A 24,513-nucleotide genomic window follows, 5' to 3' on the forward strand; every position below is an offset into this window, starting at 1 on the left:
AGATTAAGAAGCCCCCAGTACTGAAAGATTCAGATCCTTTGTTTGGCGTCTTGAGAGAAGAACAAGTTGGCGTTGATGTTTCTACTGGTAGGCCGAGAATAGCAGCTGAAGTTCTAGAAGGTATGAGGCAATACCTTCTGATGGCCAATGGAGAAGATATTTCTGTTAAGGTGGCAAGAGTGAAGAAAACAGTGGGGGAAGCTGAAAAAGATCCCATTGCTAAAAAATCTGTTTTGAGATTGGAACCTCTTCCTATTTTGCATTTGGATGCTACTGTTGGAAAAGGAGTAGTGTTTGGGTATGATTGTGAAGAGTCAAATTCTGCTTCAACGGAACTGAGTCTTATCCCCAGCTCTTCAAATCCTCAGTTGTATCAGGACAGATCCTGGTTAGTGGAAACCAAGTCTAAAGTCCCTGCTGTGCAAGACTCTAATTTCCTTGCCCTGTATCAGCCTTTTCAGAGTGATCCAACGGTTTTTAGGACCGGTTTCTCTGAGGCTGGTCCGTCCGGGTTTAATTCTAAAAAGGCAAAGGCAAGGAAACGTCCGACAAAGAGTGCAAGGAAACCTAAACCTTTCAAGCCTGCAACTGAAAGTGAGGTTTTAAGTGTAAAAGTGGGGAAGTCAATTGGTTCTAAAGATAAGAGGAAAGCTGCAGATGAGGGAACAAGCACTGCAAAATTGTCAAAGCTTAATCCCAGAGAGGTGATCCCAAAGGGGGGATTGCCCAATGTCCAATGAGCATCATGAGTTGGAATTGTCAAGGCTTGGGACGGTCTCAAGACTTGGCTTTTCCTTGTCTCAGGGAATTGCGTAAAAAACATTTTCCGGAGATTTTGTTTTTGATGGAAACTATGCATGATAGAAATACTTTAGTTGATGTTCAAGAGTGGCTGGGTTATGACAGAGTGTTTACTGTGGAACCAATAGGAAAGTGTGGTGGCTTAGCAGTGTTTTGTAAGAGTAATGTGCAAGTGGATATAAAGTTTGCTGACAAGAATCTGGTTGATTTGCATGTTCAGTTTGGAGCGGTCTCTTTTTTTCTCTCTTGTGTTTATGGAGACCCGGATTTTAAGAAAAGACAATTGGTGTGGGAAAGACTTAGTAGAATAGGGGTTGGAAGAAGAGACGGTTGGTGTATGTTGGGGGATTTTAATGATATTCTTCACAATGGTGAAAAGCTTGGTGGCCCTAGGAGGTGTGACTCTTACTTTAAGCCTTTCTCTGAGATGCTAAGAGCGTGTAACATGGAGGAGTTACCCAGTCAAGGAAACAGTTTTACTTGGGCTGGAAAAAGATATGATTTATGGATTCAAAGTAGGCTTGACAGAGTTTTTGGTAATAAAAATTGGTTTGTTCAATTTCCAGTGTCAAACCAAACCTTTTTGGATTTCTGAGGATCTGACCATAGGCCTGTGTTGTTGAAGTTGCTTTCTTCGCAGGATACTTATAGGGGACAATTCAGATTTGACAAGAGGTTTCTGTATAAACCAAAGGTTGAAGAAGCTGTGATCCGTGCATGGAGACCTGATTCCCCTATATCTTTAGCTTTTGTGGCTGATAGATTGAGGGCTTGTAGGAAAGCCTTAAGTTCTTGGAAGAAGACTAACTGCACCAACGCTAATGATAAGATCCAACAGATGGAAAAGGCTCTTGAGATAGAACAGTCTTCCTCTCTTCCTACCTTGAATCATGTTCATTTTCTGAAAAAAGAACTGTCTTTGGCTTACAAAGAAGAGGAAATTTTCTGGAATCAGAAGAGTAGAGCGAAATGGATGAGATGTGGTGAAAGAAACACTAAGTTTTTCCATGCAACAGTCAAAGGAAACAGAGCAAAGAAGAGAATTGAAAAGCTAGTGGATATTAATGGTAACCTCCAAAAGTCGGAAGCTGCTAAAGGTGAAGTAGCATGTGCTTATTTTCAGAAGCTTTTCTCTTCTTCTAATCCTGCCAGCTTCTCCAGTTGGTTTTTTGGGTTTCAACCTCGTGTCACTGAAGAAATGAACAACAGTCTGGTAAAAGAAGTCTCTGATGAAGAAATTAAGGCAGCAGTTTTCTCCATTAAACCTTCAAGCGCCCCGGGGGCTGATGGTATGTCTTCTTTGTTTTTCCAACACTACTGGTATACTGTTGGGAAGCAGGTGTGCTGTGAGGTTAGACAGTTTTTTGTTTCTGGAGTTTTTACATCGGAGTGGAACTATACTCATCTCTGTCTTTTACCAAAGATCCCTCATCCGACTGAAATGATTGATCTCAGACCGATCAGCCTGTGCTCGGTATTATACAAGATTATCTCCAAAGTGATGGTTAAGAGGCTGCAACCGTTTCTTCCTTGTTTGGTTTCTGAGTCACAAACTGCTTTTGTTTCTGAAAGACTCATTTCTGATAATATTTTGGTTGCTCATGAATTAGTTCATGGTTTAAATGCTCATTCGGCTATTTCTGCTGAGTTTATGGCAGTAAAGTCCGATATGTCAAAAGCTTAAGACCGAGTGGAGTGGTGTTACTTGAGATCTTTGCTGGCTGCTTTGGGTTTTCATGAAAGATGGATTAACTGGGTAATGTTTTGTGTCTCGTCTGTGACTTACTCAGTTTTAATAAATGACCAACCCTTTGGTATGGTGGTTCCCCAAAGAGGGCTTAGACAAGGGGATCCCTTATCCTCCTTTCTTTTTGTATTATGCACTGAAGGTCTGTCTTACCTGTTGAATGTTGTTCAAAGAAATGGTCTGATTAGTGGTATTCAGTTCAATGAAGGGGGTCCATCCATTACACATCTACTTTTTGCCGATGATAGCCTTTTTCTTTGTAAGGCTAATCAAGATCAGTGCTTGGTGTTGAAGAAGATTTTGGAGGTTTATAGAGCTGCTACAGGGCAAACTATCAATCACACAAAGTCTTCGATTACTTTTGGATCTAAGGTAACTGAAAACATTAAGCTTTGCATTCAAGAATCTCTTGGTATCCAAAATGTGGGGGGAGCAGGGACTTACTTAGGTCTACCAGAGTGTTTTAGTGGCTCAAAAGTGGAAATGTTAGTTTATATCAAAGATCGCCTCAAGTCTAAGCTTTCTGGTTGGTACTCTAAGTTTCTGTCTCAAGGAGGCAAAGAGATCTTGCTGAAATCGGTTGCCTTAGCCATGCCTGTGTTTGTGATGTCTTGTTTTAGATTACCAAAGACTTCTTGCTCAAATCTCTCGAGTGCAATGGCAGAATTCTGGTGGAGTTCTCTTGAACATAATAGGAAAATTCATTGGATAAGTTGGGAAAAGCTGTGCTTACCAAAAGATAAAGGTGGTTTGGGTTTCAAGGACATTCAGCTCTTTAACCAAGCCTTGCTGGCAAAACAAGCGTGGAGAATCTTGCATTTCCCAGATTGTTTGTTCTCAAGAGTGATGAAAAACAGGTATTTTCCTGATGGCCATTTCCTTGATGCGTGTTTAGGACAGCGTCCTTCTTTTGGTTGGAGAAGCATTCTCCATGGCAGGGATTTGCTTAACAAAGGTCTGCAGAAAAGGGTTGGAAATGGTGCTTCCTTGACTGTTTGGGTGGATAGGTGGATGGTTGATGAGGATGGTCTAAGAGCTCCTTGGATTAGAAATCTTTTTATTGATCCGGGCCTTAAAGTGAGTGAGCTCATAGATTTTGAAAGGAAAGATTGGGACATTGACAAGTTAGAGGAACTGTTTTTCCCTGATGATGTTGCCATTATTAGAAAGGTTAAACCTGCGGTTGACTCTCAAGATTTTTGGATTTGGAGATATAACAAAAGCGGCTTCCTCTCGGTGAAGTCAGCTTATTGGTTAGCTGTCGAGAACAACAAAACTGAAGTGATGCAACATGCTTCTTTCCTTCCTTCAATTAATCCTTTGAAAGAACAGGTTTGGAAATTGAATACAGATCCAAAGATCAAAGTCTTTCTTTGGAAAGTACTAAGTGGTGCCCTACCTGTGGCTGATAAACTAGCGAAGAGAGGTATGAAGACGGATCCTAGATGCCAAACATGTGGTTTTGAAGGAGAATCTATTGAACATGTTTTGTTCTCATGTTCTTTATCTAGACAGATTTGGGCTCTTTCAGAGTACCCGGCGCCTGAAAATGGTATGTCTTCAAGTTCTGTTTTCTCCATTATTCAGCACTTCCTCATTAACAGAGACAATTTGAGATGGCCTGCTATGCTTAGGAAAAGCTTTCCTTGGATAATTTGGAGAATTTGGAAAAACAGAAATTCTTTGTTCTTTGAAGGGAAAGTTTTCTCTGCCTTGGAGTCAGTGGAAAAGATTAAAAATGATGTTGAGGAGTGGTTTTTGGCCCAAGAGGTAGACATGGATAGAGAACCGGTTACTACAAGGGTTGCAAGCGGCAGTCCCATTGTCCTGAGTTCAGCAGTTCCGAGATGGTCTCCTCCACCCATTGGGTGGGTTAAATGCAATGTGGGTATGGCATGGTCTAAAAGGAATTTTCTGGTTGGTTGTGCTTGGGTGCTTAGAGATGACAAGGGTGAGGTTTGCTTCATAGCAGGAGAGCTTTTACAAACATCAGATCTAGGGATGAAGCAAAAAGGTTAAGTGTTGTTTGGGCTTTGGAATGTATGATAAGCCATAGAGTTAACCATGTGTTCTTTGCTCTGGAAAATGCGGAATTAATAGGAGCGGTTCTTAGGCCAAATGCGTGGCCTTCCTTCAGGTATCAATCCTTTGAACTGCTTTCTTTGCTTAGGGTGATTCAAGATTGGAGATTTGTGTTAGAAGAAAATTTAGCCAATAGAGGAGCCTCTCTCATTGCTAAAAGTGTCACTAGAGATTGCCGGTTACAGTCGTATGTTGCAGTTAGTCATCCGATTTGGTTATCTTCTGTGTTTTTTGATGAGAGAGTCTAGTCCTCTGTTTTGGGCTTTTTGTGCAGCAGTCGGGTTCCTAGTATTGGAAGGTTTTTTGTAAAGGCCTGTTTCTATAAAGGCCTGCTTAGTATTTTTTGGTTCGTTGGTTTGTCTCTAGTTGCAGCTTTTGAGTTTGTAATTCGTTGGTCACATCTTCAATATAAATATACTAACAGATGACAAAAAAAAAAAAAAACTAAAGAGTAAAGAGAACGAGGTTATATATTAATAACATAGAGATAGAGAGGAAGAGATGTTTGGTTTGAAATTATTGATTGATTTATTGCATTTATAGACAGTTATAAAATAAATGCATTTATTGGCTGCATGAACCATACATAGAGGCTGTTGACGTTTTGTTTTTTATTTTTGACCTTTTGTTAATTCTTGTTTCCAATTTGGTTCTTGTAAGTTGTAACGTTTGACTATTCTTTTGTTTAATTTTCGATTTATTGCACATGAGTTTTGGATTTATTATTACTTGATTAAGGGAAGAAGGAAGAAGTTTAAACAACTTGTAAATATAGATTATTAATTAGAGAATATGCATAAACTAACCATAAATCTGAAAGAATCGAGAAACTAACCAAGGTGTTAGAGTGTTCATTCTCTCTTTAGTTACAATTATTCTTATACCCATTTATTCGTTATATGTTATTTTTTAAAATCATACAAACACTCACATGATTGTGTGGTGAAGAACTTCCGACGATTCGCGACTACGTTACTGCATTCTTTTCCTTCTCACGACGAAAAAACGACAACCACAATAAAATCACTGTTACTAATTTAATCTACCATTATCATCATTACCTACCGCATTCTTCTCCTTCTCGAGACGGAAGAACGACGACCATAATAAAATTACTGTTTCTATTTACAAACATCTTTTTAGGTAATAAATAAGAGAATAAATATTTTATAGAAAGTGATTAAAAAAAAATTAATGTAGTTTTTGGTCGTAGAAATTTTGTGTTGAAAATTTGACCAAACAAATTCTAACTGTACAAGTAAAAAAACGGACATATACAGTATTAATTTAGAAAAGCAAGCTGTATGTAATTGAGTAATTTATATTGCGAGTTTTCGTGATGCTGCAAAAGAACATAATTTGAGTGGTGGTGATACTAATTATTGTTTTTTTAAGGATAATTAATAAAGTTTGGAAATTAATTCCATTAGTAATCTTCTCTGGTAGAAGTAAGGTTCTCTGTTTGAAGATTAAAACAATAAATTAATCATTTTTACGTCAATGCCAAGTACATAGTTGTATTTGTCTTGCAAATAATGAACGTTCTTATTCGCAATGAACTGTAGGCACGATAAGTCAAAAGCACCACATTAAATATAACGTACGTGGGTTATTTTATGGGTAAGAGGTTTCTATTATTCTATCTGTTTTAAAATATAAGATGTTTAAGGTTAATTTAATGTACATATATTTAGATTTTTTTTTTAAATATCATTTATATTTAATCATAACAGTTTTAACCAATCAAAAAAAGACTGTAGAATATTAATGGTCACAAATTGTCAAATACATTTAAATCTACATAGAAACTTGTAAAACATCTTATAATATGAAACAAAATTAAATCACTAAAACATCTTATATAATGAAACAGAGAGAGTAAGTGAAAAGAAATAAAGTTTGTGCGAACTACTTTTTTAGTTAGACTTTTTGGAGTCAAATATGACTAGATATCGTGTTTATGATTGGGTATAAGAACTAGAACCGCAACCGGATCCCAAAAGCTAAAGTAGAAGTGGTTGTCTGATATCTCTGTATTTTACCTCTTTTTAGCACACATTTCTTATGCATTTAGCTTAGTTTCCTCTCTGTTTCATTGCATTAATAGTCCTTTTTCATAAGATTTTCATCACTTAGTACGATTTGCATTGCATGGCATAGCATGTTGCATATTGGATGAGTTTTAGGTACTTTGGAGCTTATTTGGGACTTGATGGAGCAAGGAGGAACCAACACGACCTTGGAGCTAGACTTGGGATCGAATTGGAGAGGAATGAAGTCGTTCAAGATCACCCAGGAGCAGTCTCGACCTGCAGGCTCTACGACACGTCGAGTAGGACGCCAAGAAGCAGACTGGGAGCAGTCTCGACCTGCAGGCTCTACGACACGTCGAGTAGGACGCCAAGAAGCAGACTGGGAGCAGACTCGACCAGACAGACTCGATGACACGTCGAGATGGACGTCAAGGCGCCACCTTTGAAGATCAGACGGTCTCGACGTGGCTGGCTCGACGTCACGTCGAGTTGGCCTCCACCGACTCTCTATTTTGTCCTGTAGCCAATTAGGGCAACCTAGTATTTCCTATAAATAGGGGTACATGCTATTGTCCAGAGGATATTCTGATTACCCAGCAGATATTCTTCTTTTCTCTCATAAACCCTAGTTTTTGTAATCGTTTTTCCTGTTGATCCTTTGAGTTTTTGGATTTCGTTTCTTCATCAAAGTTGTAGATCTGCCTCTTATCTATATCATACTTGCTTTTCAATGATTTCTGGGTTTGAAACGTTTTCTGGGTTTTTATGCATGATGTTCTTCAGTGTTCTTGAGTAGTGGATTAGGGTTCTTGAGGATGGGATAGATTAGGTGTGGAATCCTTAGTATATTTAGGTGGTTAAGTGTAGAATTGCTTAATTTCCCTTCTGGTTTAGTAGATCTTAATGCTATTTCCTCTCTGATCAATTGGAAGTTGATCTCAGACATTTCCACACCCAAAAGGTGTTTGATGAAATGTCTGAACCAACTATTCCAGAGATTTGCATACTCTAGCCCAAGAGATTGGATGTTTAGAATGCTTATTGACTTTATTAGATTGAATCATAATGCCTGCTAGGTTATATTTCTTCAATGAGAATTGAGTATGAAAGTGATTTAGCTTGAGAATCTCTGTCACGAGAGTGGATTGATTTGTATTCGAATCTATTGTCTAGGGATAGCTTGATTGAGTTTGTTAACCACCTAGGTAGACTAAGGAGACTGCCATAATCGATTACCCCATTCCTCAGGACCTTTTATCTCTATTGATTGTTTAAATCTCGTTTCTGTTAACTTTTGTGACCATCTCGACCTGTTAGGCCTAGATCGTTTCTCTGCATTGTTAGGTTGCTAGTTTCTTTTCCAAAGCTTATGCATGATAGTTTCTGGTCTTTAGTTTACTTCTTGCTCTTGTTTACTTGCTGTTTAGTTCTCTTTTATTGCTTTTAAATTCGGTATTTGCATGTTAAATTGGTTGCTTAGGATCAATAGAAACACACAAAACCCTTTCACAATTGGCTTGACTTATTTGCTTTCTGTTTCATATCTTGAATGCTTGCAGTCACACTGAGATTGGATTGATAACCTAATATACTACAATGGCATGTGTATTAGGGATTGATACATGTTAGATAGACAAAATCTCATTATCAATTTGGCGCCGTTGCCAGTCTTGTGTTGCATTGTTCCATTTAAGATTTCAGAAACGTTTAAGATCAAGTTCTTTCTTTACCTTGGTTACTAACTCTTCATTTCATCTGCTTGTTTCTGTGCTCCAGGTACCATCTCGACGACACGTCGAGACTGCCACATCGAGACTGCCACTCTGCATTGTTAGGGACCATCTCGACCTCACGTCGAGACTGCCACATCGAGTCTGATCACTCTGCATGCAAACTCGATCTAAAGGCTCCAACAACCTCATCAGCTACAAAGACAACATCAACCAGTTAGCTCGTGAGTTAAGAGAAGGTAGAGCCCGAGACTACTGTGAACCGCACAATCCAGTCGCCATGGAACCACAAGATCACGATAATCAAGGAGTTGGTATACCACGGAACATTGGTGATGGTGATGCACCACGCAACCATCAACAGAGACAGGGCATCGTTCCACCTCCTGTCCAGAACAACAATTTCGAGATCAAGAGTGGATTGATCTCAATGATTCAAGGTAACAAGTTTCATGGGTTGCCTCTGGAAGACCCCTTGGATCACTTGGATAATTTTGATAGGCTCTGCAGCCTCACCAAGATCAATGGTGTTAGTGAAGACAGCTTCAAGCTGCGTCTATTTCCCTTCTCGCTGGGCGACAAAGCACACCACTGGGAGAAGACACTACCTGCTGGCTCCATCACATCTTGGGATGATTGCAAGAAGGCATTCTTAACAAAGTTCTTCTCCAATTCAAGAACTGCACGTCTACGAAATGAAATCTCCAGTTTTACTCAAAAGCAGTCTGAATCCATTTGTGAAGCCTGGGAGAGATTCAAAGGCTACACTATACAGTGTCCACACCATGGTTTCAAGAAGGCTTCACTACTCAGCACACTCTACAGGGGAGTTTTGCCCAAGATAAGAATGTTGCTAGACACTGCCTCTAATGGGAATTTCTTGAATAAGGATGTTGAGGAAGGCTGGGAGTTGATAGAGAACTTAGCTCTATCTGATGGTAACTATAACGAGGATTTTGATCGCTCCAACAGAAGCATTGGAGATCCGGATGCAAAGCATACTAAAGAGATGGTAAAGGCTCTCAATGACAAGCTGGATCAATTTCTGCTTACTCAACAGAAGCCAGTCCACTATATCACTGAAGAAGAGCACTATCAAATCCAAGAGGGGGAGATTACTCAGGCTGCAGAAGTCAGCTACATTCAGAACCAAGGTGGCTACACCAAGGGCTACAACCCCTACATGCCTGCTCATCCCAATCTATCTTACCGGAGCACGAATGTTGCAAACCCTCAAGATCAGGTTTACCCTCAGCAACAACAGAACCAGTCCAAGCCATTCATACCATACAATCAAGGCCTTGTCCCAAAGCAGCAGTTTAGTGGCGGTTATCAACAATATAACCCACCACCCGGTTTTGCACAGCAAATCCAGCCAGCTCCACCTGCACAAGATCAAGAGATGAAACAAATGCTTCAGCAGATTCTACAAGGTCAAGCAGCTGGTGCTATAGCTCTTGATAAGAAAATGGCTGAGATTCACAACAAAGTAGACTGCTCCTTCAATGATCTCAATATCAAGTTTGAGGCTCTAAACTCCAGGTTGAAGTACGTGGAGAGCATAATTGCTTCTACTTCTGCGCCTACGAATCCAGGGCAACTGCCAGGGAAAGCTATTCAGAATCAGAAAGGTCATGTTAATGCTATTCACCTTCGCAGTGGTCGAGAGCTGCAAACTCGACCTAGCATAGCTCCTGTCACTGAGGACAGTGAGATTCAAGAGGGGGAGGATTCTATTCAGAATGAAACCCAAGTAGAAGACACCACTAAGCTTGACCAAGATGCTGTACCTCGTGATCAAGTCCAGAGCCCCCAGATCAAAGAACCAGTTGTTGATAAGAGTAAGAAGAAAGCTTTCGTTCCACCACCTTACAAGCCCAAAATACCATTCCCAGGAAGATTCAAGAGGGATATCATTGAGAAGTACAGAGCCATGTTTGCTAAACACATCAAGGAGATTGAATTAAGGATGCCTCTCATTGATGCTTTCATGCTGATTCCGGATTCTCACAAGTACTTCAAAGACATGGTAATGGAGAGAATTAAGGAAGTGCAAGGGATGGAGAGTCATGAGTGCAGTGAAATCATCCAAACGAAGATTATTCCCAAGAAATTGGGAGATCCTGGTTCGTTTACTCTACCTTGCTCTCTAGGCACTTTGGCCTTCAGTAACTGCCTATGCGATCTAGGTGCTTTTAAAAGTCTCATGCCTCTCTCTGTGGCCAAGAGACTTGGTTTCAGCAAGTATAAACCTTGCAACATCTCCTTGATCCTGGCTGATGAGTCTGTCAGATTTCCTCATGGGTTATTAGAAGATTTGCCTATTAAGATTGGAAATGCTGAAATCCCTACAGACTTCATAGTGCTAGAAATGGATGAACCAAAAGATCCTTTAATCTTAGGAAGGCCCTTCTTAGCCACTGCTGGAGCTGTCATTGATGTTAAGAATGGGAAGATTGATCTTAATCTGGGAAATGATTTCACAATGAAGTTTGACATCAATGATGCCACGAGGAAGCCAACAATTGAAGGACAGACCTTCGTAGTTAAGGTAATGGATTGCCTAGATGATGAACAGCTAGAGGAGGTTGCTGAGGAAGATCACCAACAAACTTCTTTGACTAAGGGTGGTGAAACAGGATATCTTCTCACTGAAACCTTGAGATGTGGTAAGTCACTAGATTCACACAAGGAAGTAGCAGGGTCAGAGGTCTTTAAAGGCTTGATTGGGTCAAAAACAGAGGTTAAGGTGGCATATGAAGCAAGCTCAATACATGCTCAACCAACTGACTCGAGTATACATTTGAGCAAGCCTACAACTCGTCAGGAGGACTCTAGCTCGACCAAACATCGTGATAAGCTGCTAGAGTCTAGCAATTCTGCTCCAGATGGCTGGTTAGAACTCAAGGAGAGGTCCAAATGGCAGGATAAAACCATAACGGAGCTAACAGGCACTGTGAGAGAGCTGAAGGATCAAATCAAGAAGCTCCATGGGATAGCCAACCAAGTACCACTCCCAATCAAGGACGTCCCAACTGATGAAGCATCCACTTTGGTCAGCAAAAAGGGGAGTGAATTCACTTCAGCATGGTCTATAGAAGAAGACTATCCAGTTGCTCAACAAGAAGCTTACTATGAGAAAAGGGCCATTGAGTACTCAACCTCAGATTTATCAAGAGAGCCTGCTAAGCCAGATGATTCATCCACCTGCAGGACAGAGGAGACCTCATTTGCTCTCTACAATCCACCCTAAGCTCGTTCAGTGTGAGAAGTCAAGCTAAAGACTTTAAACAAGCTCACTTGGGAGGAAGTCCCATGTCTATCCTTGTAAATATTAGTTATTTCCTTGTTATTTTTCATGTTTTTGCTTAAGTGTCTCAGGATAAAGCGTTTTAAGGAAGCCAAGGCGCAAAACAGAATAGGTGGCCTTGTCTCGACCTGCCCTACTCGACTACAAGTCGAGCTTGCCCCTTGGTGTCACTCCAAACCAATACCGAAGCCCTACTCGACGTACTAGCTCGACCTAACGTCGAGTTAGCCCATGAAGCCCACCAGTACCAGGTCAATCACCTCCTTCTTCACCCATTCATGAGGTAACAACTCCAATTCACCATTGTATATACCACATTTCATTTTGTTTCTCTGTTGGTTTGCCCTGAGTACTCTCTTCCAAATGCTTGTTACACAGAGGACTGTGTAATTTAAGTTTGGGGGAGGGCTCAGGGAGTATTTGACATTGTGTTTTGTTTTCTTATTTCAAATTTTGCATCATTGCATCTAAGGCATAGAAAAACCATAAAAATTTGAAATTTTTTGAAAATGATTTCACAAAAACAGAGTGTTCATATAGCTTGCATTGTCATTTTAGGATTGTTTTAGTATGCTTTCACTTAGGGCTGTTGCATCATGCATTTGCATTGGAGATTATGATGATTATAACCTTGTAAATATGCTTATTCACTAAGTAGAACTCAGTGCCCTGGTTGTTAGTTCTCTAATGCATAATCGACTGAACTTGAAGTAAGACCGCACCATCTTTTGAATTCAACGCTTAACTTTCTTGTTTTTAGTCGAATCTCGCTTTGATCTGATGCCATTCCCTATCTATTTGAACTTGAATTTTGACTTATAATTATCATGCTGTGCATTGTGCTTTGAACTCATGGATACCTTAAAATACTTGGACTTTCTTTTACCTTTTGATCACTCTTGCTAGTCCAAGTAGCTGACTCCCATCTTTGGAGCAGTTATTCCCCACCCTTAGCCTTAACCTTCTTTCAAGTCATGTATCATTTGTGTGTGAATGTGAGGCCTTATTCTGATTGAGCTTGGTAGAAAGTGTTAGGTCTGTAACGACAAGGATAGTATCTCATGTAGTTCTGGTTCACGTTATCTGGACCAGATAGGACTAGGTGGGTGCTTAATTCTGGGTTTGGGTTGTGTTTAAAAGAAAGAAAAGGTTGTGTTCATCATTGAAAGAAAAGGAAAGGGAAAAGAGTCCTAAGGAGAAGTAGCTAAAGTAAGAGAAGTCTAGTAAAGGATTTGGGTGTGCTAAAGTAAAGGAAAAAGGGTTCTGTAAATAGCTTAAAGAGTTTGGGCAAAAGCCTTGTGTTTATAAGAAGAAAGAAAAGGGAACCCTAGTTGTTAAAGAATCCTAATCCGCTAGACAGAGCAAAGTAAGAAAGCTTCTCCTAGGATAGAAAAGCAAAGAAAAGAAAGGAATGATGTGAGTAAAAGTCTGCAAATGTTTGGAGTGCAAAAGGGTAGAGTTAAGTTCATGTTCTGGGATTAGAAATAGGACCTCTATTTGGGTTGATATTGATTACATTCTGGGTAGATGGGGTCTTATCCTTGTATGCATAACTTGATACTCACCTTTAGCATTCTACTAAAGCTCAATCATTCTTGAGAGATCCCTTGTTGTGATTTAAACCAGATCTTTAAGGGACCATCTTTGTCTCTAAAACCTTTACCCTTTAGCCAAATGTGTTCATATCCATTGCATAGTATGATTCACGGTTCCTACTTAATAAATGTTAAAGGGAATGTGCAGATTTGAATGCTTGTTTTGATTAAGGCAGAGGTTAGGTTGAGATGCGAAGGAGATGGCTAATGTTTTTAAGTAGGGATCAGTCAACCTTGCATTCTAGAATTAGCAACCTGGACATTGAGTTCACTTACTCTATATGCATGTTTTGGTTCTGAGTCTCCACTTTCAAACCTCTTCTCCAGCTTGGTTCTATTTGTTTGCTTGAGGGCAAGCAAGAGCTAAGTTTGGGGGAGTTGATATCTCTGTATTTTACCTCTTTTTAGCACACATTTCTTATGCATTTAGCTTAGTTTCCTCTCTGTTTCATTGCATTAATAGTCCTTTTTCATAAGATTTTCATCACTTAGTACGATTTGCATTGCATGGCATAGCATGTTGCATATTGGATGAGTTTTAGGTACTTTGGAGCTTATTTGGGACTTGATGGAGCAAGGAGGAACCAACACGACCTTGGAGCTAGACTTGGGATCGAATTGGAGAGGAATGAAGTCGTTCAAGATCACCCAGGAGCAGTCTCGACCTGCAGGCTCTACGACACGTCGAGTAGGACGCCAAGAAGCAGACTGGGAGCAGTCTCGACCTGCAGGCTCTACGACACGTCGAGTAGGACGCCAAGAAGCAGACTGGGAGCAGACTCGACCAGACAGACTCGATGACACGTCGAGATGGACGTCAAGGCGCCACCTTTGAAGATCAGACGGTCTCGACGTGGCTGGCTCGACGTCACGTCGAGTTGGCCTCCACCGACTCTCTATTTTGTCCTGTAGCCAATTAGGGCAACCTAGTATTTCCTATAAATAGGGGTACATGCTATTGTCCAGAGGATATACCTATTACCCAGCAGATATTCTTTTGTTCTCTCTAAAAACCCTAGTTTTGTAATCGTTTTTCCCTTTGATCCTTTGAGTTTTTGGATTTCGTTTCTTCATCAAAGTTGTAGATCTCCTCTTATCTATATCATACTTGCTTTTCAATGATTTCTGGGTTTGAAACGTTTTCTGGGTTTTTATGCATGATGTTCTTCAGTGTTCTTGAGTAGTGGATTAGGGTTCTTGAGGATGGGATAGATTAGGTGTGGAATCCTTAGTATATTTAGGTGGTTAAGTGTAGAATTGCTTGATTTCCCTTCTGGTTTAGTAGATCTTAATGCTACTTCCTCTCTGATCAATTGGAAGTTGATCTCAGATATTTCCACACCCAAAAGGTGTTTGATGAAATGTCTGAACCAACTATTCCAGAGATTTGCATACTCTAGCCCAAGAGATTGGATGTTTAGAATGCTTATTGACTTTATTAGATTGAATCATAATGCCTGCTAGGTTATATTTCTTCAATGAGAATTGAGTATGAAAGTGATTTAGCTTGAGAATCTCTGTCACGAGAGTGGATTGATTTGTATTCGAATCTATTGTCTAGGGATAGCTTGATTGAGTTTGTTAACCACCTAGGTAGACTAAGGAGACTGCCATAATCGATTACCCCATTCCTCAGGACCTTTTATCTCTATTGATTGTTTAAATCTCGTTTCTGTTAACTTTTGTGACCATCTCGACCTGTTAGGCCTAGATCGTTTCTCTGCATTGTTAGGTTGCTAGTTTCTTTTCCAAAGCTTATGCATGATAGTTTCTGGTCTTTAGTTTACTTCTTGCTCTTGTTTACTTGCTGTTTAGTTCTCTTTTATTGCTTTTAAATTCGGTATTTGCATGTTAAATTGGTTGCTTAGGATCAATAGAAACACACAAAACCCTTTCACAATTGGCTTGACTTATTTGCTTTCTGTTTCATATCTTGAATGCTTGCAGTCACACTGAGATTGGATTGATAACCTAATATACTACAATGGCATGTGTATTAGGGATTGATACATGTTAGATAGACAAAATCTCATTATCAATTATCTAGAGAGCAACCTAAGTTCTTCAGTTTTACTATATTTTATTTTTTGTACAAAATTTTCTCTTTCAATGATTTCATTGTTATTTCTTTTTCTATTTGGTTGCTAAAGTAGGTGACTTTAATTACAAAATCGAAGATTTTGCTTTCATGAATAGAATTGAATAAATCATTTGAGTTTTACTATTGTTTTTTTTACAAACTGCTTATAGGTTTAAAAGCTTTTCGTATGGATGCTGATTAGTGCCTTGCCTTTGGGTGCGTCAACTAAAGAGGATACTCTTGGTTAGCATTACACTAAATCTGGAAAATATACAATTAAATCTGGTTACCATACGGCTCGGATAGAGGATTTGGATGCCAGTTTAAAATCTTTTGGCCCGGATATAAAACCTTTAAAAGCATATGCTTGGAAGGTGTAGTGTCCACCTAAGGTACGACATTTTCTGTGGCAAATTTTATCAGGTTGTGTACCGGTTACAGAGGATCTGCGAAAGAGAGGTATAAATTGTGATACCGGATGTGTTAAATGTGGCGCCATAGAGGAAACAATTAACCATACACTTTTTGAATGCCATCCAGCGAGACAAATTTGGGCTCTTTCTCAAATTCCTTCGGTCCCGGGAATTTTTCCCACGGCTTCTATTTACGAGAACTTGGATCACCTATTTTAGAGAATACCTTCAGAGGTAGATTCATCTTCTTATCCATGGATAATTTGGTACATTTGGAAAGCAAGGAATGAAAAGATCTTTGACAATGTGGATAAAGATCCATTAGAGATCTTACGCTTTGCGGAGAAAGAGGCGCAATCGTGGCAGTTAGCTCAAATTGAGCTTCATATTGATAACCATGATTTTTTCGATACTGAAAATCTAAATCGAGTGAGGGAAATCTCACTGGATTCTAACTATTCAGGATATCATTGTTTCATAGATGGATCATGGAAAGAAACCGATACTTATTCAAGAACATGATGGTATTGTACATCATCAAATGGAGAGATGCCAACCATGGGAGCTGCCAACATCCGTAGAAGTCTATCTCCTCTACATACAGAAGTCGAAGCTCTTCTTTGGGCGATGAAGTGTATGATTGGTGCTGACAACCAAGATGTAGCTTTCTTTACAGACTGTTCAGATTTGGTGAAGATGGTGTCTTCTCCAACCGAATGGCCGGCTTTTTCAGTGTACCTGGAGGATTTTCAGATTGACATAGAAGAATTTTCAAGTTTTTCTTTATCTTTAATTCCTCGTAACGCAAATGTAAAAGCGGATAGATTGGCTCGACAAGTTCGTACCGAACCGCTTCACATCACTTATGTAAACAACATTCCGCAGAATTGGCTCTTTTGAGCGTTTAATTTAAGCTGTTGACAAAAAGAAAAAAGAAAAAGAACTTTTTGTATGGCTTTTTTTTTTATTCTATTACGATATGATTTGTAATTTTACAAAAACAAAAGGTATAAAAATCATGTTTTTTTTTTTTTTTCGTAGGGCATTCGAAAATATCGAATCGGCTCTCCGCATTCATTGGCAAGCTTATCCACTGAGAGAGCCTCCTCTTCAACTTCCGATTTCGCCATCTTTCAAATGATCTTTTTGGGTGAGAGAAGAATAGACGTCGGTGGTCTGACAAGAGAGTGGTATAACCTAATGTCAAAGGATATACTTGGATTGAAGCTTTTCACGTTTGTAGACTTTAAGGCAACTAACAGAATGACCACTGCTATTGAGAAGTAACTCAACGAATTCGGTCAAGGCTTTCATGATTTGACACTTCAAGAAGTAATTTATCAATCTTAAGCCACGACTATCCTGTTGTTCAGTGGTTGTGGGAGTTGTTGTGGTCTCTTGAGAGAGTCTTTGTGCCTTGATTTTTAGGGTTTGTAAAAAGAATCCGACGAGTAAGATAAATTATTGTAATAATAGAAAAAAAGAATAATTTTTTTTTTTTGTTTTTTGATGGAAGTATGATTTATATTGGAAATGTTTTTGTTCTCAGGTCCCGTCAGAAGGCTTTGTGGAGCTGAAAATATTCAAAGCCGCCGGAAATACCGATAGACTTCATGTATCACATACATGGTAAAAAAATAAATTATACATATATCTAATAATTCTTGGTCCATAAAACTTTTGTTCGCCAGCTAATTCTTCTTTTTCTTTTTTTTGCAGTGATTACAAGATAGTCATATCAATAAAAGAGTAAATTTTTAATTAATGTGTAACTGAAAAAAAAAAAATCCATTAGTAATCTTCCTGGTAAAAGTATATTTTCTCTGTTTGATCAGGCCAAATTATCGAATTAAATTAATCATATTTACGTCAGTGCTAAGTATTGTTGTATTTGTCTTGCAACTAAAAAATCTTCTTGTCAGGGTAACGAAGTTCCAAGTCCTAAATCGTATGCACATGTTGTTGGCAGCAGACCTTGTCTTGCTAAGTTTGATGTTGAAGTTTCGATGGTTGATGGTAAAGCCACGGTGGTTGTACCGGATACAATTCTAGATGACTCTGTTCCCTTGTGGGAAGATTTTCTAATTGGTAGATTTCCGTCTGCAGCTCCCCATGTTGCGAAAATCCACGTTATAGTGAATAAGATATGGAACTTGGGGGATAAGAGTATCAAGATCGATGTTTATGAAGTCAACACCACTACTGTCAAATTCCGGATCCGTAACGCATCAGCGAGGATGCGTGCGCTAAGGAGAGGTATGTGGAATATATGTGAATTGCCAATGATCATGTCAAAATGGACTCCCATAGTGGAAGATGCTCAGCCTGAGATCAAAACTATGCCTTTGTGGGTCAAAATCAAAAATGTTCCACGTTCTATGTTTACGTGGCCGGGTCTTAGCTTCCTTGCTAGTCCAGTAGGCGAGCCAAAGAGGTTGCACCCGGATACGGAGCTAGTTACTAACTTTGATGAAGCAAAAATTTTTGTTGAGGCGGACTTAACCAAAGAGTTTCCACAAACTTATTTCTTCCAAGTTAGAGGTGAAGAAGTGTGTGTTGAATTTGAATATCCTTGGTTACCTCAAAGGTGTGGTATTTGTCAAAAGTGGGGGCATCCAGACGATAGTTGTTTGGCAAGCACTGGTTGTGTTGGATCTCCGCGTGTTCAAAGTCCTCATGGGATATTGCCGGAATCGCAACCTGTTGTTGTGAATGTGGCCAGCAAAGTTACAGAAACAGTCATCTCAAGTGCAATTAATTCAGAATTAAGTTTAACTTCAGCCCATGTGGAAGAGAAACCATGTGAGAAAGAAACTGTCGTAGAGAAGGATTCGGTGAGTGTGGAAACAGAGAAATGTGTTTCTCCAGGTATACAGCAAACGGATCAGAGCAATGATGGAGAATGGCAGAACGTCCCTCAATCAGGAGGGAAAAATTCAAAAAATTCAGGTCAGAAGTTGGTTTATGGTCAGGTTCGGATAATTTCCCCAACTCGGTTTGATGCTCTGCGAGATAAACCAGAAGAGGGAGAAATTATCCCAGAAGTTAACCCTGATCGCGTTCAAAAAGCTCCTGACCCACAGGTTCAAGAGAACAAAGTGGAGGAAGAACTTGTAACAGCTCAGAAAAATCAATTAAACAGAGATACAGTAGCATTGCGGGTGCAGTTACCACGGGACTCAAAGAATTCACACAAGTTTTTATCGGAAAATTCTCAACAGGCAAGAGACACTGTCTCTAGCAATTTCAGAAAGAAGAACTCCAAATCCAAACATTAATGTCGGGTTTCTTTTGGAACATTCGCGGCATAAACAAGTCAAAAAAACAAAGGGTTATCAGAGAGTGGATTAGATCTAATTCTTTTCAGTTTGGATGTTTACTTGAAACGAAAGTTAAAGAAAACAGAGTTGGTGTTGTAAAACAAAAATTTTTTGGAGACTGGAGTTTGGTGGCGAACTATGAATTCAGTAGGTTGGGAAGGATTTGGGTGGCATGGAGTAAACAAACAAAGCTACAAGTTATCTTTAAAAGTGGAGAGCTGATAACTTGTTCTATCAAGCTGCATGGAGTAAATGAGGAGTTCTGGTGTTCATTTATTTATGCTCTTAACACAGTAGAAGAACGGAAGGAGCTTTGGAGGGACATACAACATCAGCATGATCTCGCAGCAATCCAAGGCAAAGCTTGGACTATATTGGGGGATTTCAACGAGACTTTAGACTTGGAAGATCATTCGAATTATGCTACTCACCCTATGGTCACCCTAGGAATGCGGGATTTTCAAGAAGTAGTGCGTTATTGCTCTTTGTTGGGCATGAGAACTCACGGACCAGTCTTTACTTGGTGTAATCGACAAGAAAATGGGCTTATTTGTAAAAAACTGGACAGAGTTTTACAGAATGATGAGTGGCTTCGAATTTTTCTGCAGTCTTATTGTGTGATGGACTCGGGTGGCTGTTCAGATCATCTACGCGGTAAGATTTTTTTGGCTTCAGAGTTTCAGAAACCGAAAGCACCTTTCAAGTTTACAAACATCATTGCTTCTCAGCCGGAATTCCTTGCTCAATTGGAAGATTTTTGGGGAGGTTCTCCGGCACTGTTTCATTCTACATTAGCTTTGTTTATTTTTTGTAAAAAGTTGAAGCAGCTCAAGCCTATTCTACGAGCCTTAATTCGGGAAAAGCTGGCAGACATCTCCCTAAAGGCCTCTGCTGCTCTAGAGGAGCTCCAAGCAAAACAGATAAGCACACTTTCAAACCCGTCACCGTTGGAAGTTGCAGCAGAATCCTCTGCTTTTCAACATTGGGAGAGAGTATCAGAACTAGAAGAGGGGTTTCTGAAGCAAAAGTCTAAATTGCATTGGTTACACGTGGGAGATAAGAACAATAAGACATTTTATAATTCCATCAAGGAAAGAACAGCTAAAAGCTCCATTTATGAGATTTTTGACCCAGAGGGTAACTCTCTTACGAGTATGCAAGATATAAAAGCAGAAGGTGTTCGTTACTTCTCGGAATTACTGACTCATACGCCATCAGAGTTTACGGGTATTGAGATCAATGCTCTTAGGGAACTGCTTCCTTATCGTTGTTCTACAGATACAAAAGAGCAGCTCCTTCAGGAAGTCACAGAAGAAGAGATAAAAAAAGTCATATTTTCAATGCCAAAAGACAAATCTCCGGGACCTAACGGTTACACGGTGGAGTTCTTTATGGCAGGTTGGTCAATCATTGGTCGTGATCTCACAGTTGCAATACAATCTTTTTTCAAGTTTGGGTTTTTGCCAAAAGGATTGAATTCGACTATTCTCGCTCTTATCCCTAAGACATTAGATGCAAAGGTGATGAAGGATTATATTAGGGACCTATAATGTAAATATATTATACTTAGGCTATTATGTTAATTTCCCTAAGTATGTTTAGGGTTTCATGTGTAAGATGTATATATACTCTCTTCTTAATGTCAATAGAAACAACTTTCTCTTCATTCTCTTATCCCTTTGGCATGGTATCAGAGCTAGGGTTTTAAGAAGAAGATCAAACAAAGGGAGAAAGAGAAGAGATTATGGCCAACGTTGAGAACAGTGATGGGAAAGAGCTCGGGCCGGCGAAGACTGCGGAAGGCGGCGGCGGCAGTGGGCTCACGGTGGCAGAGAAAGCTAGGACTTCGCCACTGTATCTCCATCCTTCGGATGGACCGGGTAATGTGTTCACTACTGTTCAATTGAAGGGAGAAAACTATGAAGATTGGGCTAAGCATGTGCGGAACGCCTTGCGAACGAAACGGAAATTGGGGTTTATTGATGGGACCTTGGAGAAACCTACCAAGGATGATGAGATTGAACAGTGGGAAGTGGTTAATTCTATGTTAATCGCTTGGATTATGAACACGATTGAGCCGACTCTTAGGACATCGATTTCTATGGTGGATGAAGCTCAAGCGTTGTGGGAAGATTTGAAGCTTCAATTCTCTGCGGGAAACGGGCCAAGAATCAGTGAGCTTCGGGCTGATATAGCAAACTGTAGACAAAACGGGGACACGGTAATGGTATACTATGGGAGACTTAAGAAGATGTGGGATGAATTGGCAATTTACAAGCCTATTCGATCATGTAGTTGTGGAGAACTGGCTGCTCAGTTGGAAGAAGATCGTAATGAAGAGAGAACCAATACTTTCTTGAATGGTTTAGATTCTGCGAAGTTTGGTACGGTGCGTTCTACTATCATAAGTATAGAACCACTACCCAAGCTCTCACAAGTCTATCAAAGGATCATTCGAGAAGAGAGACAACTCACGATTACTAAGAATCGTGATGCCACTCCGGAGGCTTTGGGGTTTGCGGTCCAGGCTACGCAACGGGGTCAAACTTCCAATTTTTATCGCGAGAAGGACGTGACGTGTACTCATTGTGGTAAGTATGGGCATGCAAAGGCTGATTGCTTTCAGATAATTGGCCTTCCTGAATGGTGGGGAGAACGAGGTCGTGACTACAATTCTCGCGGTAGAGGTGAACGTGGACGTGGAGGACGTGGTGGCCGGTTTGGACGTGGTCGTGGGTCCGGTGGTAGGGCTAACGCGGTCACGGGTGTTCAGGCAAATATTGTTGGGGGAATACAGGCTAATTCAACAAGGACACCGTCTGATTTGGATCGTCAATCTCTACCCCATATGAGTGATGATCAATGGAATGCTCTCCAGAGTCTCTTTGCTTCTCAAAAGCCCAATGCTAATGAGAAGTTGAATGGTAAGAAAGAATGTATTAATTTTATTCTTGATACAGGAGCATCACACCACATGACTGGTAATTTAGACTATTTGTCTAATGTGCTGAATACCAATCCATGTATGATCGGGCTACCGGATGGTGATCATGTGGTGTCCACACAACAGGGTGATATATGTCTCGGGGGTGATTTGTGGTTACAAGGAGTTTTGTATTCTAAGGATTTAACATGCTCTTTGATTTCGGTTGCAAAGTTGTTAAAAGTGGTTAAGGGCTCTATTACATTCACTGATGAGTTGTGTGTTATACAGGACCGTGCTATGAAGACGCTGATTGGGGTTGGTGAAGAGTGTGGGGACGTGTATGTGCTTCGAGGGGTGATTGGTGCGAAGATACACAAGACTGTGAGCTGTTCAGGATCATGGGATTTATGGCATCGTCGTCTTGGTCATCCATCTAGTCGTGTTGTTCCTTATTTATTGAGTCATTTAGATATTGAGAAACAAGTGAGTTCAACAACAGTTTGTGACATTTGTTTAAGAGCAAAACAAACCCGTGATTGCTTTCATGAAAGTTCTAATAAAGCTGCTGGAGTTTTTGATTTAATTCATTGTGATGTTTGGGGTGCTTATCGGGTTTTGTCTACTACGGGGGCTGCATATTTCTTGACAATAGTTGATGACTATTCAAGAGCTGTTTGGGTATATTTGTTGCGTGCGAAGAGTGAGGTTGTTGTGACTCTTAAGAATTTTTTCAAGATGGTAGAGCGTCAATTTGACAAGAAGGTGAAAGTTGTACGGAGTGACAATGGAGGTGAATTTATGGGTCTAAGATCATATTTTTTGGAGGAAGGAATTATACATCAGACTTCGTGTGTTTATACTCCTCAACAGAATGGTAGAGTAGAGAGGAAGCATAAACATATCTTAAATGTGGCTCGATCTTTGATGTTTCAAGCTACACTACCACGTAAGTTTTGGGGAGAATGTGTTCTTACTGCGTGTCACTTGATTAATCGTACTCCAACTGCAGTTCTTAATGGAAAGACACCTTATGAGATGTTGTATGGTGTGGCGCCTAATTTTACCACCTTGCGGGTCTTTGGTAGCTTATGTTTTGCTCGCAATGTCTTACGTGATAAGGATAAGTTTGGGGAACGGAGTCGACGTTGTATGTTTATGGGTTATCCATTTGGTCAGAAGGGATGGCGTCTATATGACTTAGAGAAGTCTGAATTCTTTGTATCTCGGGATGTGGTGTTTCAGGAAGACATATTCCCATTTCAGCAGGAGGAGCAGCGATCGATCGATCCACCTCAGGGATCGATCGATCCAGTCCATGACGACGACGAGCAGTTTTTCCCAGAGACAATCGGATCGATCGATCCGCCTCCTGGATCGATCGATCCATCGCAAGACAGACGAGACGGTGACATTCCAGAGGCTCGGCGAACGATCGATCACTCACATGGATCGATCGATCCAGAGGAACGACCAAAGGGTCCAGAGAAGGACGGATCGATCGATCCGCCTCCTGGATCGATCGATCCCTTACCTGGTAAGTCGACTGGTGAATTTTTGGGGTCTGCGGATAATGAAAATACATTGCCTACTGCTTTAGACGAAAGGGGGAGTGCTGAGAAATCGGGTGATGATAAGTTGAAAGGGACAGTAATTAAAGTTCGTCAAAGCGAAAGGGAAAAGAAACTTCCGAGTCATCTCAATGACTATGTTTTACACACTACACGGTGCTCATCCGATCAACCCACACTCTCACCCGCCTCCTCTCAATCAGTGTCCTCTGGTACAGGTACGGGTCTATATCCCATTGCAAATTATGTGAATTGTAACCGATTTTCTGATTCACAGAGAGCGTTTCTGGCTGCTATTACTGCTGTCTCGGTTCCTAAGTCATATTCAGAAGCAGTTAAGGATGAAAAATGGTGTAATGCAATGTCTGGCGAAGTGAATGCTTTAGAAGCAAATGATACTTGGGACATTACTGATCTACCACCAGGAAAGAAGGCTATTGGTAGTCATTGGATTTTTACAATCAAGTATAAGTCGAATGGTGAAATTGAGCGTTACAAAGCTAGATTGGTAGCTATGGGTAACAGACAAGTTGAAGGTTTGGATTTTGATGAGACATTTGCTCCGGTCGTGAAGATGACAACTATCAGAGAATTTCTTAAGATTGCAGCTGTCAAAGGATGGGCAGTACATCAGATGGATGTTCATAATGCGTTTCTTCATGGGGATCTTGAGGAAGAGGTTTATATGAGATTACCACCAGGATTCGTTTCTCAAGATAAATCGAAAGTTTGTAGGCTGAAGAAATCTCTTTATGGCTTGCGTCAAGCTCCACGATGTTGGTTCGCTAAGCTTGCAAACGCACTCAAAGGGTATGGATTTGAACAACAAGTAGCAGATTACTCTTTGTTTACCTTGGTGCGTGGACCTTTGCAGCTCTTTGTCGTGGTCTATGTTGATGATTTATTGA

The 24,513-nt window shown here is 40.2% G+C and overlaps 1 protein-coding gene across 1 annotated transcript; it reads left to right on the forward strand.

Moving 5' to 3' along the window:
• Nucleotides 1-20,793: 20,793 nt before the first annotated feature.
• On the forward strand, nt 20,794-22,940 carry LOC110227075 (the record flags this gene model as incomplete). The annotated part of the gene is made up of 1 exon (XM_021020204.1): nt 20,794-22,940. A coding segment is annotated over exon 1 (2,085 nt), but the record flags the coding sequence as incomplete, so codon positions are not given.
• Nucleotides 22,941-24,513: the final 1,573 nt, after the last annotated feature.

This window comes from Arabidopsis lyrata (genome assembly GCF_000004255.2).
Source record: "Arabidopsis lyrata subsp. lyrata unplaced genomic scaffold ARALYscaffold_6, whole genome shotgun sequence".
Taxonomy (NCBI): Eukaryota; Viridiplantae; Streptophyta; class Magnoliopsida; order Brassicales; family Brassicaceae; genus Arabidopsis; species Arabidopsis lyrata.